This window comes from Podarcis tiliguerta (assembly GCF_965153285.1).
Source record: "Podarcis tiliguerta genome assembly, chromosome: 3".
Lineage (NCBI taxonomy): Eukaryota > Metazoa > Chordata > Lepidosauria > Squamata > Lacertidae > Podarcis > Podarcis tiliguerta.
Genome location: NC_139536.1, coordinates 67,122,607 through 67,139,564, shown reverse-complemented (window position 1 = coordinate 67,139,564; position 16,958 = coordinate 67,122,607). Strand labels below are relative to the sequence as shown.

Below are 16,958 nucleotides of genomic sequence, written 5' to 3'. Positions count from 1 at the left end.
CATGTGAAGGAGCTGTCAAGACTGCCACTCTCCTCAACTGGGCTGCACCACGCGCATCTCCTCTTCAAGTGGGTCTGAGCCCTATGCCCCCAAATATTGAGGGGGCTGAAGCCCCCTCCACCCCATATACTCAGTGTCCCGGGCTGTGGGCACAGCTAGGCAGAGGTGGGTGGAGTCAGCAATTTGGACATCAAGAGAAAAAGCAATAGAGAGAATTAGAGGGCAGAGGGAAGAGCTTGGTTCTGGGGTTCAGCTGGCTAGGAATGTAACTCCTGTGCTGTGTGTGTGTAAAATCCACTCTGAGGAAAAATATCTACAGGCACAGAAGGAAGACTCTGAGCTTATATTGAAAGGCAGTGCCTTTAAAGAGTATTTACACAAGGTTTAAAGTGTAAATACACATGTATTTACACATGGTTTAATGTGTCAACCAAATTTCAACTTCCTGAAACAGTATGTGAACAGAAATACAGCTACAGTTCATCCATCAAAATTCACACATATCCAAATTATGCAAAACAGCTTTCCAACGGAAAGGGACCATGTTTATTATACAAATAATATGATATAATGCTTATTTTAGCTAAATATCCTACAGAAAGTGTTAGAAAGCCAGTGTGGTGTAGTGGTTAAGAGCGGTAGTCACGTAATCTGGGTAACCGGGTTCGCGTCTCCGCTCCTCCACATGCAGCTGCTGGGTGACCTTGGGCCAGTCACACTTCTCTGAAGTCTCTCAGCCCCACTCACCTCACAGAGTGTTTGTTGTGGGGGAGGAAGGGAAAGGAGAATGTTAGCCGCTTTGAGACTCCTTAAAGGGAGTGAAAGGCAGGATAGCAAATCCAAACTCCTCCTCCTCCTCCTCCTCTTCTTCTTCTTCTTCTTCTATATTAAGAAAAACCATTGTGTGTGTGTGTGTGTGTGTGTGTGTATTAAACATGTTTGTCTATAAATTTGTATATCAAGAGAAATGCACACTAAAATGCTGACACTAAAAATTTTCATGAACTTTTTTCTTCTAAAAAGCACAGACTGGTGCAGAAATATGGTGAACCAAAAAGAACAGTGGAAATGTGAGAAAGTGAGAGGAAACAAAAGAGATAAGTTTACTCATCCGTACTCTAAAGACTTCAAAGAAGCAGAGGATGGCGTAACCTGTAGTAAATCATATTATGGCAGTTTATAAATACCAGAGTCTGGCTAAAGTGTGAGATTCAATGAATGTGTGTGTTGCTAAACTCTTGGAAGAGTACAAAAAACCATTTTTATTAACGTATTCTTATAAGCTGCAAATGAGGGAATCTGTGCTTTTTCATGTGATCGTGTTTGCTGTGTGAACTTAGAGTATGTGTGTCAAAGAATGCAAAGAATACATTCCCAGAAGAACATTCTGGGTGCACTTGTCTCTTATCAAACTTGTCTCTTATCAAACAGTATGTAGTATGCAGAACCAGCATGCAGTATGAAAGTGCAGCTTTTTCCCTATAGGCTGGCATGGGCTTGAATTCTGATTAATCATTGCCATTCAGTAGGAATTGAGTGCTTTCTCCATCTAAAATGGTTGTGAGGCAATTTTATATTGAAGTTCAAATAAGTTCTCCCACTGAACCACTTGTTCAAATCCACTCAGGTCAAAGTTTTGGGCCCCTTGCAAAGTTTATCATCCTTGGGGCTTGGGGTCAGATGAGTTCCTCTGGAATCAGACTTTGTCACTCCAGTTACCTAACTTCAGGGGCCAAAGGTGAGAAAGCGACAAGCTTACCTGAAGTAAATCAAACTGTATTCATGAAGACTTACCCTCTTAATAAATTTGATTATGAATGAAGCTTTTAAAGTGATTGTTCAGTGTCATAAAACACAAAACAGGGTTAGTGCATATTATGGACTACGTGTGTCACAAGTTCCTCATCTCCGGTGTTTTTTTCTCTAGGAGGGACACAGGGGTACGCATACCCCTAAACATTTTGTGAATCTTGTACTTTTGTCCATTTACTGTATTTTTCTCAATTTGCACTATAAAATGGTGATTTTCTTGAGTGAAAATGAGAGTACCCCTGAACATTTTTTTTAGAAAAAAGCACTACTCATCTCAAAGTACAGGCAACACATCATTCTTTCAGACCAAGGACTCAGCTACATTAGTAAAAAAAAAAAAACAGCACCTTGAGTGCATTATAAATATGCAACACCAGATGGCGATGGAGAACAAAAATAATTATTTGCTATTTTACATCACTTTCCCCCCCTTTTGCTATAACGATTTAATTTCTGACTTATTTATAGTGGTCCCCCCACCACCTGTGTGTAGATCCACCCCAAGTGAAATTGTGGAAGACTTCTAGTCAAAATGACTTGAAATACTCGCCAACATGTGTTCCAACAATCACAGCTCTCCACCGTTTATTTGCAACACATGGATTGGCAGATGCTGCAACAGATGGCACACTGTTCTAGAGAAGGACCTTAGCAAACAACTCTATGAATAATATTTCTTGCTTGGTTCCAACACAGCTCTAGATGGACTCCTGCAATATTCTCAAGATCTGGACAATTGGTATACACATGCAAGACATAGAAAAAGTTCCTAGAAATATTCTCAAGTATAGTGTCCAATTTAGCCATGCTCCAGGAAGCCCACCTAAACCATTTACTCAGTAAAGAGACAGGGCTGCTCATCCAACCTTTGGCTTTTCCTGCTGCTTTCTCCCTCCTGTGAAAACCTGTTCTTTACTGCTGAATTGGAGCAGACATCCATTGGGGTTTCCATGGATTAACACTGGCTCTGATTCAGGGCTGAAAAACGGGTTTCCCCAGAAACAGTATATTATCAGCATCTCATTGTGGAAGAAAGAAGGTACCAATGTAAATAGGAAAGACATTTAATAAACATATTCAGCATATTTTAGAATGACGAGCATATTGTGATGCACAAAGAATGTTTTTATCCTCTCCATTGACAAAAGGTATGGATTAGTCGTGTACCACACTGTATACAATTTTCTTCTTTCAAGCTGGAAGGAGACTCATAATTCCTCATGGATGTCCCAGCAGAACTTGAAGGGCAGCTTTTCCATTCTCTCCTTAAAAACACTGTCAAACCTTTCACTTTGTGTAACTGTCATCATGTTCTTCCAGTCTCCAACAGTGCCTGGCCCAGGAAGCAAACAGAAAAAACGTGCATTGTGGTGGACAAATACATATCCATACCGCCAGATATATTTGATCCCTAGATGCAATTGTCAGGTGAATATGTCAGGAATTCTGCAAGCAGCACCAAGTCAGTGTGATCTACCATTAACTTACCTTTCCGAAGAAAATGTCCTTTGCTGTAGTCCATGAACTCCGGTGGCATGAAGTTATAGTTTATCCTGGGATCTGCTTTCATTTTATTAAATGTAGCCTGATCCACAACAGCATCCACCTCCTTTTCCGTCAGTCTCTTTCCCAGGAAGTTGCATAATTTCAATACACAGCTTCTCAGATCCTGAAATGGAACGTAGTTATAATGTGAGGCCACCCACAATAGAGAAACCTGACAGCTTAGAGACTAAAACTCATGGAATAGGCAGGATTACAAGCAGGGGAAACAAGCAGCCTGCATCTTTCTTTGCCTAGTTTGGAATAATTGCAATTGCATTATATTATACTTTCATTGTTGCTTTAATTCCATGAGCCATGCAGAATGCATTATATTCTGGGGCAGCTCTTTCAATTGAGTCCACAAGTAAATAAATAAATGCCCATGTTGCAGACACAAGGGAGGTTCTGTGACATCTCTCCTCAGCATCAGAGGGCCTGTGAACTGACATATCTTGCTTGGGATCATAACACTATATTATCAGTCCCATAATTCCTCAGGGGAAATGCTTTCAGTGCACTATTTTCAGTCTAAGGCCTGAAAAGCTGCTCCTGAATCCATGGTCTCCTTAGCTTTTTAATCTTTTAGAAAGGAGGGGATACTAGGAGGGGATGCAGCAGCTAAATTGGGGTTTTGAACTGTTTGCATTGAACATTCAAGTAAAGCTTTAGTGGTTTCTAAGCAGGCTGTTGCTTATGGGTGGATCTAAACACGGGGGGGGGGCGCTATAAATAAGTCAGAAATTAAATCGTTTTAACTGAAGGGGGGGGATCCTATGGGAAATGTCATTCCGAACAATTCCTGCTCACTGGCGCCATCTGGTATTGCATGTTTAAAATTCATTAAATTTGTTGTTTCTTTACGAATGTAGTTGAGTCCTAAGTCTCTACCAAAATCAGAAAACATTGTTTTTCCCTGAAGAAAGACTGTGTCAGAAATTATTGTTTCCATTAGCTTTTTTTGGAAAAATCATTGCATTCTTGTACATACAAAGATTGTGTGCCTTTTAAAAGGGTGCCTGGCTGGAAGAGCCCCATGCTGTCATTTATTTTATTTGGTGCTTGTCAGAGGCTGACTGGACACTGAGGAGCAGTGGCTGGATTCTGATGGGTGGGCACACCAGGAGAAGGTGGCTTGGAGACTGAACTGGGGGGATCTGGGAGACAAGAGTGAGAGGCAGGATTGGAGAGGGAAGACCAGGTGCAGGAGGAGGCAGAGGCAGGTCAGGCTGCTGAAATGTGAAGGGTTTTCATGCCTCCTCCTTCTGCTCCCACTTACCATGTTCTTCCAATCTCCAGGTCCAGAAGAGGACTGAGGTGGGAGGAGCAGAAGGTTACACACAAGCGGAGTCATTGCCTGCTTGGATAGGGGAGATTCATAAACCAAGGTTGGGGACTGGGCCTCTCCATTCTGGCAACTGCCTCACCCGGCACACACCTACAAGTAGCTGAGAGACGGAGGAGTGATAGATATGCTTTGCCTAACTTGTAAACGTATTTTTGCCAATGAAGAGTAAATTCCTCACTCTGGACATTCCTGACTGACAGCGCCATGGCAGTGCTTGATTTGTGAATCTGAGTCAACCAGGGCTAGCTCTGTTTTGAAATCAGTTAATAATGATGTGGGGCATTCTCATATCTGGAGCTGTTTAAAACTGATTGTATGAATTCATGAAGGTTTCAATGCCACATGATCAGCTCACTCAGAGTGAGTGCTAATTGGCCATAAATGAGGGGGACACAGAATCTCCTTCAGTCAGGGCACTTGAATCATCACATTGGTTCCTTCCTCTGTTTTGTAAAGGTGGGTTTTGATGGTTGTTTAGTAACAGTTTGAATAACATTTTGACCCCTTACCTTACTCATTTCCTCATAGGTAAGAAATAGAATATTGAAGTCATCTCTGTGAGCGTACCAGCCTTCCAGGTGGTCCAGCCATGAACTTGCAAATACTGATAGGAGAGAAATTAATCTGTCATAAATGTAGAGCAAATGATTTTCTGAAAAATATCCAGAGAGCATCATAACAGTCATATAAACTCAATTAAAATAATTTAAAGGAATCAGTTTAAGAACCAGCAGTGGTATAAACCATTAAATCATAGTAAAAATTCACCCTTTAGTAGCTGCTTCAACATGACAACAGACAGGTTACAAATCAGTCTGGTTTGCTTTGGGAGTGGGCCCAATCCAGTGCACAGCTCTATGCTATCAGTGGCGTAACCTTGTTTGCTGTAGTTTATTTAGTCGGAGACATTCTGTATTTCTGAGGGACGTGGGAAATCAGCTATGACTTCCTCAGAGCAACTAACAGCATCAGACATTCCTTACCATACATACAATTTATTTTATCTGTTTTCAAAGGAGGACAGGGTTGAAGGGACAAAAATGAATTGTTGTAGAGTGGCAAATAATCCTTACCCTTTCCAGCCAAAAACCTCTCCATGAAAATCCCAAAGTCTTCTACTTTTTCTAGTGCGCATGCAGCTTTGGTAAAATGATCATAGGAAACCAAAACATCCTTTGGGTTTCTGGCCACATAAACAACCTGCAGGAATAATAACAAATTCTACTTGGCTCAACTCTCCCAATCATGAGATATTGCTAGCAATGAGACTGATCTCTTGAGCCTGACTATTCTCACAATATTCTCTGGTTTATTTTTCTGTTACACACATCATCCTTTTGGGAAATTTTGGCACACTAACAGTTGCTGGACTACAACTCCCATGATTTCTGGCTAACTTTGATGGGAGTAGAAGTCCAACCGTGTCTAGAGGACAATGAGCTAAATCAAGGAAAGGGCCTTTGCAGCGAAACTGCTTCCTAAAAGAGGCTGGCATGATCCTTCCTTTCCTATCGTTTCAGTTTGGAGCTTGAACCATTTTAATTTGGTGCTTATAATTGCCAGTCTTATTGCTTACTGTTGTCTGTTTTGTTGTGCTTCTGTAGTTATTATATTATAGTTATATATAACTCCTGGAAATCTCATTGCAGCAACGTATCCTATGCTGGTCCAGGGCAGACCTCTTTAACTCACTGCAGGGTTGTTTTAACCCATATAACTGGACGTAGATAGAAGATAGGTGTCCATACTGTTTTGGAATCATTGGAATCAGTTCCAAGCCCAGTTTTCATTCATATTGACAAAGGAACTGAGACTTGTTGAAACTAAGAAATATCAACGGACCTGAGAAATGTCAATGGAAAATGAGGTTGTAGTGTAAAGTAAGGCAAAGCAACCATTTAATGTGATAATTAAGTGCCTACTTTTGCTCTTCCATTCCTTAATCCCTTCAGTACTAAGTAATATGGTAGATGGGAAGCAAAGAGACGAGGTGATGGGCGATTGATGTCATCTATATTGATGTTCTTGTACTCCAGCCATGGAACTCTGTTTAGTATATTCACATTTTCAGTTGCATCTCGATGACCTTCGTGAAAAATCAAGCTCAAAATATTTTTAGGTCCATATTGTTCCTATGAACAAGAATAAGCTTGTTTAATTAGTTCACTACCATAAATGTACATACTACTTTACAGAATAAAATAATCGAAAACAACATGTCTCTGCATCAAGTTCTTACTATCTGAATTGCAACAAAAGAAATGATGGCGAGGAAGGGAGCCATGGGAAAAACAGATGCAGATTTGGGGATCTGGGTGAGGAGCCTTGGGGATGCTGCAGGGGATGCCTCACAAGGGTCCTAGGCTGTATAGGGCTTTAAAGGTTAAAACCAGACCTTAAACCTGATCCTGTACTCCACCGGGAGCCAGTGCAGCTGGTATAGCACTGGGTGAATGTGATCTCGCAGCGAAGACCCCGTAATGAGTCTCGCTGCAGCATTCTGCACCTGCTGGAGTTTCTGGGTCAGTCTCAAGGGCAGCCCCACGTAGAGCGAGTTACAATAATCCAGTCTGGAGGTGACCGTCGTGTGGATCACAGTGGCTAGGTCAGGGTGAGAGAGGTAAGGAGCCAACTGCTTAGCTTGGCGGAGAATGGAAAAATGCCACCTTTGTTATAGCTGCAATCTGCGGCTCCATGGAAAGGGAGGTGTCGAAGATTACACCAATACAATTTAAAAACAAGTCAGATGGTTACAAATGGAACAATGCAGTATAAATTCAGTAGAAGAGATGGATCCACCAAAATGAAATACCATAGCTGCTGAAGGCCAGTATAGAGTGTGGGGGGTTGTGAGTATAGGGCCCTGCCTGCAGAGCCCCACAGAGTACAGTCCAACAGAAAGTACTGCCATTCCCAGCACTTCCTCCCAGGAATGAATAAAGCCAACTGAACATAGTGGTCCTTCTAGCCATTCCTGCCAATGGTGTCCTTTAGCTTATACCTCCTCAAAGAACGTATGCAGGGAGAGGGGAATGGTATTTGTGATAAATTGGAGGATTTCTCATGGGCTTGTTGTATTTTTCATTCCCTCCCCTTCTGCTATACTTATCCACAAGCAGTTGCTGGACTAGTGGGACCTTATCCGCATTATTCACTCAGAATACGATGTTTTCCTTTTTGCTTGCAGCACATTTGAAATATGAAGTCTGCACATGAATATTATTTATTGCTTAATCATACAGAGAGCAGGATTGTGGCAGAAGGCTCCCAGACAAAGGTGGTCCAACATGTAGCCCTTAAGGCCTTTTTGGTGACCCGCAGTAATATTTGATGCCCCCCTCTCAGCCCTCGTGCTGCCTTCTCAAAACTTGGTAAGCAAGGTGCTGGTTTGGAGGCAGGAGGCAGGAGGTTTGTGACAGGGTCCTAGAGTCTTCTCTCCTCTTTCCCAAAGCCTAGCTAGTGCTTTGCCAGCTCTGGAAAGGAGATTGGAGGGCTCTAGGACCTTTCCAGAGCTACACGCTTCCTTCTCAAAGCCCGGCACCTCCAATAGGAATCGAATGTTTCTCCATCTAAAATGTTTGTGAGGCAATTTTTAATGAGTTCAGAGAAATTCACTCGAATTGCACACAGGGGTGTATGAAGTGGGGTGTGTGAGGAGATTTCACCCCTCCCATTCAAAGAATCTGCTGATGTTCTCTGCTGATTCTCCAGAGAGGAGGGGGGCGGTTTCTGCTCACTACTTATTCCGCTTCAGCCTCACATCAAAGAGAGAGACCGAGTGTTAGAGAGAGAGAGAGAGAGAGAGAGTTATCTCTGTATAGATAAGGTTGCTGCTAAGAGCAGCTGCAGATACTCAGTGCAGTTCAGCTTCTCCATTTAGCTCTGTATATAGTTTGTATGATAGTTGTAGATAGAATAAAAGTAGTTATTCTACAGAGCTGTTCTCCGAGTGGTTTATGCTCTGCTGTACTCTGCTGTGCAACGACTGTCTTCAGAGTGAATCTGGTGCTCACAACTCTGAGTTGTGAGTCCACAGCACTTAGACCTGTTCCTGTGCAGAAGGTGGTCTCTGGAAGTGCTCGCCTGGCCCAGTCGGGGCTGAAGTGGATGAGTCCAGTCAGTGGCACTGGCTCAAGGGCGATGCTGACAGGGTGGAGGGGGTGGGTTGCCATGGGTGCTACTCTGGGGGGGGTGACAAGATGGCCCCTGCCTTCCCCCAGCTGTAGAGCAGCCGAGGGCACGAGCAGTCCGCATGGGCGCCACTCATGCGGCATCTGTACGGGCTGCCGCTATTGTGCGCTGTCCTTACGGGCATCCACACGGCTGCCTCTCGCATGAGAACTGTACGGGCTGCCATTGGTGCGCACTCCGTACAGGATGCCGCTCGCGTGCCAGCCCATACAGCCACCACACCCAAGCAGCAGCCCATACGGAGTGCACATATGCGGCATCCTGTATGGACTGCCCATGTGTGGCATCCTGTACAGAGTGCACATGCACGGCAGCCCATACGGTCGCTGCGCATGCGTATTCCGTATGGGATGCTGCACAGACACACTCTGTACAGGCTGCCCCGCCCCGGGTGCCAGAGAGGGTTCTTCCACCACTGATTGCACAACCATTATTCAGGGTTTGAATCCCCACACAGTCATGAAGCTCACTGCGTTACTTTGGGCCAGTCACTATTCTTAGCTTAACCAACCTCAAAGAGTTTTTGTGAGAAAGAAATGGAGAGGAGAACCATGTACAGTGGTACCTTAGGTTAAGTACTTAATTTGTTCTGGAGGACTGTTCTTAACCTGAAACCATTCTTAACCTGAGGTACCACGTTAGCTAATGGGGCCTCCCACTGCCACTGCGCTGCCTCCACACGATATGCAGATACAGTGATGGAAATGAATACCAAGCTGCAGTCTCGAGAACTGCTTTACCTACCAAGTTTTCTGCCGCCACAAACAAGCAGCATCCCAAGTTTGGCTACAGGGAAAGAGGCCCACAGCTCTTTTGCAACTGCTATTGCAAAACTTTTGATCGCAGCAGCCATAAATATGTATCTCAATTGTGCTTGTGTTATCTTTCCGACCACTCCCTTTGGCAATAGGTGGGGCACAGTTTTGCACCGTCAGCTTCCATGCAAACTATTTATGAAGAGTTGGCAGTCACTGGGCCCAGTGCTGCCAACAAATAAAATAGTGATTAAATAATGGGCAGCCGAGTATAAGCCCAACCAGTTTCTGAGTGCCCATTTCAGAAAGGAACTAAAGCATTTCCAAACTGAACATGAGATCAAGCAGCCCGTGGTGAGAGCACAGTCCACATAAAATTTGCCACACAGAGACCAACTTAGCTACCATCTGGGTGGAGAGGGAGGAGGTGGACCCTCACTTATCCCTGAGTGCTGCACACCATGTGTACTGCATTAAGGGAGGCGGGTGGTGCGGTGGTCTAAACCACTGAGCCTCTTGGGCTTGCCGATCGGAAGGTCAGCAGTTCGAATCCCCACAACAGGGTGAGCTCCCGTTGCTCTGTCCCTGTTCCTGCTAACCTAGCAGTTAGAATGCACACCTGTGCAAGTAGATAAATAGGTACTGCTGTGGCTGGAAGGTAAATGGTGTTTCTGTGCACTCTGGTTTTCCGTTGTGCCAGAAGCGGTTTAGTCATGCTGGCCACGTGACATGGAAAACTGTCTGTGGACAAACGCCGGCTCCCTCGGCCTGAAAGTGAGATGAGTGCCGCAACACCATAGTCGCCTTTGACTGGACTTAACCATCCAGGGGTCCTTTCCTTTTTTTTTTTCTTTTTCTTTTTACTACATAATCAAAAGAGGGAAACCCAAAAAAAAGGGGGAGAAGAGATAAATGGGCTCAAGACTCACTTTCCTCAACCAGTGTGGCAAAATGGTTAGAGTGTTGGACTAGGACTTGGTAGGGCAGAGTTTGAATCCCTAACAAAGAATACAGAAACCGAAAAAACCTTCAGGCAGAAATTTGGCACCAGCAATTAAAGCATAGTATAAAAGATGAAGACTGGAGAAAACGGAGCCTAATTGGGCTGGAGCCCTTCCTACCCCCCGAGGGATCCTTTGAGTCTCCCCAAAAGGTCTGCTACAGGGGCAACCGTGCAGAAATGGTTTCCCCCAGAACAAAGCACTGGGTGTGTAACTGCAGCTCAAAATGGGCCTTCTTGAGTGCAAAAGGAGGGCAACCTTTGCACCTGATAAAACCAGTAAACAACCTTGGACACACTGCCTGCTCCTGCTGATTTGCCATGAAAAAGCAACATATCCTGTTTTCTCCTCTTCTTCAACAGAATTTTGGGTGCTGTTTGCGTGTTTGGTCTGCTGGGGCTTCTGCTTGCCCTGTGGCCATCAGGTCAGAAATTTCCTAGGTCTTGCTTGGTGGTGATTTTCCAGGTTCTTAATACTTGGCTGCCATTTTGTATGTGCATTTCTCTCCTGGTAGACCCACACACTTGATGGGGCCTTGTTAGGACCTTCTCACTTATTTTCTGCTGGGTTAATCCCTTTCCCAACTCTTAAGTTTTCTGTCTTTTTACTGCTTTGTCTAGATTCATTATGTTTCCAATTAAGGGGCAAGAGTAGACCCAAGCACAAGGGTTATTCATGAATGCTGAAATCACTTCCATGATTTCTTGTAGGCAATTCATCCCTCTTTAAATTCTCTTTAAAATAAAATAAAGTTCAGCTGCATTTCTTCAAGAAGCTTCCTCATATGCTGTAATTGCAGGCCACGGTGTGGTCAATGTTATTGTTTGAGACTCTGTCCTGCCATGGCATGCAACCCTCCAACAGTTTGACTTCACCTGCAGAGGCACATTCCTCCATTGCCTCCAGAGACAGACAGATGCCAACAACAACAATTATTGTTATTATGTTAATATGTAACACTTAATATGTGGAAAGCACATGGCAGTGATTATGTATTTCATCCCTGCTAATATCCTGGGTTGTCATTATCAAAATGTACATCTTAGTTCTAAGCTGCAGTTACACGCCCAGTGCTTTGTTGTGGCTGTTGTTATCAGATACAGCAGTATTTGCCATCTTTCTTTTTATTTAAATATATATATATATACTTCCACTTCCCTTTACAGTGCCATCACAGCACAAGTGAATTTTACTTGGAAACAGAGAAGCCACTCTGTTGTCACAAAATTGTCTTTATGCAAAAAGATCAACTCATTGTCATCTGCTAGGATCCTCAAAGCCAATTCTTGGGAAATGAGATTACCCAGATTTTGACTTCATGCTATGAAAATTGCTGCATTACCAACTGAGTATCCTTAGCTTGTTGGTGAAGCAATATCTGGGATGATACCATTTAGTAGTACATAAATCCTTGTGAGTCAGGATTTCCAGCAATGAATGTTATGGGGATGAAACTCAGTAGCAGGCTGTGTGTCAATAATTATCTGGGACTGACTAGCATCAAAGTTCGTATTGACCTACTTGTTGGCAAAATGTATATCCCTTTAAACACACCACCTCAAGAGGAGAGGGATGTTTTGCAAGTGAGAAACCAGGTCACTGAATCTACCTGAATGGTATGCATATAACCCAGAATGTAGATACAAACCCAAACTAAAGCAAAGCTTTATTTTATTGTAAGAAAAAAGAGAGAGAGATTATCAGGCTGCATGGTAGCATTAATTATTAAAACTTACCCATTCGTAACTCTAAAGAGAGAAAAAGTTCCTATTGCTACAAGAAAGAGCATGTGTCAGAAGTTGCTTCTCTTAGGCTCAAGGGTGTAAGGAATGGAATACAACTCCATCTGTGAAGCAGCTCTGACCAAAACGCAGGGATGGGATTTGTACACCTCCATGGTTGCTCTGGGGCAACAGAAATCCCCTTCAGGCCTGTGGTCTGAATCCAATATTGCATCATTGGGAGCATAGGTACCTAGACGGAGCTCAAATAGCCTTCTTTCTAACTAAAACCAAGCTCTTAAATGCCTTTTCTTCTCACCAAATTTATGTGAAATGTGGACTTTGGGGTACAAGGTGATTGTGTGCTGGGTGCCTTTTTTGGTTGCCAAATCTCCAGCTCCCAGTGAAGCAGGGGCTGGTCTGCCACGGGCACACACCTTACAGAGGGTCACCAAACCAAAATGCAGGGGAACCACTACCTTACTGAGACTGTTTGCTTCCCTTCCAGGGAATGGCTATAAAAGCAAGTGTCCTGTCATTTACAGGCAACTAGGGGAATGTTTGTTTTTATAATATTTTTTATTAAGTTTTCAATTTTACATTCTTAACTAGAGGTGAGGAACCTTTTTTATCCGATGGGCTGCATTCCTTTTTGGACAACTTTCTGAGGACTACAGGCCATAGGCAAAGGTGGGCAGAGCAGCCAATCTAAATTTAACTTGGATGCTAATTTTTGCCTTTGACACATACCTGTGTCCTCCATCCACCTTGATTTGAACAAGGTGTTCAAGCAAAGTATTGGCTCCAAGTAGTAATTCATAAGTAGTCTGTTATTTACACTGAAACTCTCCACCTTTCTCACACTGCGGGTTGTTGCTTTTTTTAAAAAAAAAAACATTTTTTATTAAATATTTCTTGGTTTGCAAAAGTATTGCAATGTCTCTCTTTTCAAGTTACATTTTCTACAGATCAGTTTCACTTGTTGAGGCATTTGTGTTACATTAGGAAGAAAAGGGGGAAAAGGTGGAGGGGGGAATGGTGGGTGGTATGGTGTCAGGCAGCAATGCTTCTACTTAGTGTATGTGTGGGGTTTTGTGTCAGTGCCACTTCTGTGGGTTCTCTTTACTATTCACTTGTGGTGGGAACAGGGCTGGATTTAGGTTTGATGAGGCCCTAAGCTACTGAAGGTAATGGGGCCCTTTATATGTCCAGCTGTCCTTTGTCAACAACAATTTGTTGCTGTTTTTTTGTGCTGAATATATGCTATTTGATAATTTATGGACCTAATAGTTATCTAAAGCCAGTTGCACATGTTGCCATGCAACCAGTCCATGCAGAATGTAGGCACCCTATATACAGAAATGAGCAAACCAGTCATATTTTAGGGAGCGGGCTAGCAGGAGCTTACATCACAGAAGCCTACACAACACAAAACACTGTTGCTGTATGTAGCTTTTATTTTATTTCTTTTTATTTTATATTTTGGAAATGTACATCCAGGTTTTTTCCCTTAAATTTTTTTTTGGCCCCCAAGAGTGGGGCCCTAAGCTATAGCTTGTTTAGCTTATACATAGTCCGGCAGAGCTGTCAGGAGTAAGCCCTGCGTGTGGTTTCAAGGCGGGTTGCTCCCCACGCTTTGGCAGGGAGGCTTGTCACCCCTGCAAACATTGGGCAGCAGGCTTAGGTAAGCGGGTAGTGCGGTGGGTAGAGCACGCCCGGGCACCTGCCGACCCCTCCCGGTGAAGCAGCGAAGGTGGAGGCGAAGTGCAGCTTCGCGGATGGCGCGCGCGCGCGTGCCTTCCCCATCGCCCGATCCCGCCCTGCCTGTTCGCGGGAGGAGCCGCGGGGAGGAGGAGGAGGGCCTTTAAGCCGAACTCCCCAACCGCCCAGACCGGCACTGCAGCTCTGACAACCGCCGCCGCCGCTCCAGCCCGACTGCGGCCTGCAAGCTCCTCATCCGCCTGGCAACGCTTCGCCTCGCCGCCATGGCCAAGCCTCTGTCGGGGCAGGTGTGCGTGGTGACGGGCGCCTCTCGGGGCATCGGCAAGGGCATCGCGCTGCAGTTGTCCGGGGCGGGCGCCACCGTGTACATCACGGCTCGGCACCGCGAGGCGCTGGAGGCGGCGGCGACGGAGGTGCGGGCCCGCGGCGGGAAGTGCGTGCCGGTGGTGTGCGACTCGTCCCGGGAGGAAGACGTGGTGGCGCTGTTCGAGCGCGTCCGGCAGGAGCAGGCGGGCCGCCTCGACGTGCTGGTCAACAACGCCTTCTCCGGGGTGGGCTCCATCGTGGAGGGGTTCGGGCTGCCCTTCTGGGAGTGCTCGACGGTCCTGTGGGACCAGATCAACAACGCGGGCCTGCGGGGCCACTACATCTGCACCGTCTACGCCGCCCGGCTGATGGTGCCCGCCGGCAGGGGGCTGATCGTCACCATCTCGTCGCCCGGAGGGCTGCGCTACATGTTCGACGTGCCCTATGGGATCGGCAAGGCCGCCTGCGACCGCCTGGCCGCCGACTGCGCCGTCGAGCTGCGCCCCTTCGGCGTGGCCTCGGTGGCGCTGTGGCCGGGCTTCGTGCGCACCGAGAGCCTGGCGAAGGAAGTGGAGCACAGGACGGGGCCCATGATGGCGAAGCTGAAGGATAAGATGGCCTCCATGGGAGAGACCCCCGAAGTGAGCGGGAAGTGCGTGGTGAGCCTGGCGTCCGACCCGCGCGTCATGCGCCACAGCGGGAAGGTGCTCCTCAACCCGGACCTCGCCCGCCTTTACGGCTTCAAGGATGTGGACGGCAGGGAAGTCTTCAACTACCTCTCGCTGCGGGAAATCCTCTCGGAGCTGATGCCCAAACTGGCCGGTTTATTCCGCCTCATACCTCGGTTCATCACCGTCCCCAAGTGGGCTCTTGCTCTCTATTCTAGCAAGTTTTCCATTTACCCACCCATCCAGCCGCCTCAACTTAAATCAAAAAAACAAGCCTAAGATGTATATTGTGCATCTATGCCTTTAACCTTCTCCGATTGCTGAAAACTTCAATTTGACACTTATTTGGCTGGTGCGTTAACTATTTTATTATTACAGCTGTTTGCAATAGAAAGCACTTCCAAATTTGAAATTATTTTAAAAGTGTTTTCCATTTGCTCTTAAAAGGAAGGGCTGATTTCTGCAATATCTTCTTTCTGTGCTTGATAGAAAGCTGTTAACGAGTTTCCTTATAATTCTGTATTCAGTTATAAGCCCAAGTTCTGACACTTGGGGGTGCATCTTTCATCATTCCTGTATTTTGGATGTGACAGAAGTATCTGAAACAAGCTACTTTGCAATTAAATGCATTTGTTCTGAGAGACTTTGTCATAGCTGGCAATACTTTGCCCCAATTTTTTGCCCCTATGAAACGCACCATTCCCACCCGCCCCTAATTTTTTTACACGGGACCTGGTGGTATCACTGCATCTTTATCAAAGAGCAAGCACTGTTTTAGATCTGCAAGATCATCCCACTGCAGGAAGGGAGGATAGTTTTGCACTCTGGGGAAATGCACAAACTGCTCAGGTAATCCAGAGAGTACACACCCTATCTTTTGCTCTAATATATGTATTGGTATGGGTTAAAAAAAACCTTTGCAGTGTCTTAAGCTTCATTTCAAATGATGTGTGAAATTCTAAAAAGGCATATCTAGGCTTCTTGAGAAAAAAGATGTACTCTGGAACAGACAGAGGTGAGGCATTCTTAACTAGAGGCGAGGAATCTTTTTCATCCAGTGGGCCACATTCTCTTTCGGACAACTTTCTGAGGGCAACAGGCAATAGGCAAAGGTGGGCAAAGCAGCCAATATAAATTTAACTTGGATGTTAATTTTTGCCTTTTACGCACAAACATTCTCCTATCTCCTCCATCCATCCAGACAAGCATGAGCACATCATCAGAGTTGAAGGACATATTCCAGCCATGCAAATACAAAGAGATTCCTCCCACTTTTGTCATACCCTTACTCCACCTCAGTTCTGCTCTTTGCTTTTCATAGGAAAGGGGCTAAGGTATATCAGCATTTTTCTGCCTCAGACTTTTGAGGGTCTGCTGTGTTACTTTAAGAGATGAAGGAACAGAGAGGTGAGTTTGTTGGGGAAACTCCATTACATGCACCCTAAAGGGCCCATTAGAAAAAAATAAAAGCAACTTCAGGTAGAAGTCATTTTAATAGTGGTGAGAAACAAAACCTTTCCCACTCACCTTTCTTTATCTAGATTGGATGTGCCCTCTGCTCTCCCACACCCTTTGTTTTTCGGTTGGTGATATGTTTGCAATAATAAAAGTAAGTTACATCTAATCTCTCCAATACCAACTACTTTTGAAAATGATAAAAGTTTCAGTTAAATAGTAGATATGACGCAGCTGCTGTGGACTTTACTCTCCCTTTATCTCTAATTTGATGCTGAGAAACTGGTTCCAAAAATAGCTGGTCTACATTCAGGTTTGGTTTTGTAATAACTGCATTAGCAAAAAATGTTAAGACATTTGTATCCCATCTAGAGAACCAATACTGATAAAACCAGTTAATATAAATCTCCTTTCACAATCCCCCTTGCTTGGCCTGC

General features: G+C 44.8%; 1 protein-coding gene and 1 pseudogene across 2 annotated transcripts; one reads left to right on the top strand and one right to left on the bottom strand.

The window, feature by feature from the left end:
* Positions 1 to 2,922: 2,922 nt before the first annotated feature.
* On the bottom strand, positions 2,923 to 9,153 carry LOC310673749 (amine sulfotransferase-like; annotated as a pseudogene). Its single transcript, XR_014515478.1, has 6 exons — positions 9,012 to 9,153; positions 6,625 to 6,834; positions 5,776 to 5,902; positions 5,212 to 5,306; positions 3,301 to 3,481; positions 2,923 to 3,145 (listed from the first exon to the last, which is right to left on the bottom strand). The product of XR_014515478.1 is annotated as an amine sulfotransferase-like (transcript).
* Positions 9,154 to 14,109: 4,956 nt separating this feature from the next.
* DHRS1 (dehydrogenase/reductase 1) lies at positions 14,110 to 15,707 on the top strand. The gene has a single exon (XM_083433643.1). The coding sequence runs from the start codon at positions 14,356 to 14,358 to the stop codon at positions 15,343 to 15,345; it is 990 nt and encodes a 329-aa protein (XP_083289769.1). The 5' UTR covers positions 14,110 to 14,355; the 3' UTR covers positions 15,346 to 15,707.
* Positions 15,708 to 16,958: the final 1,251 nt, after the last annotated feature.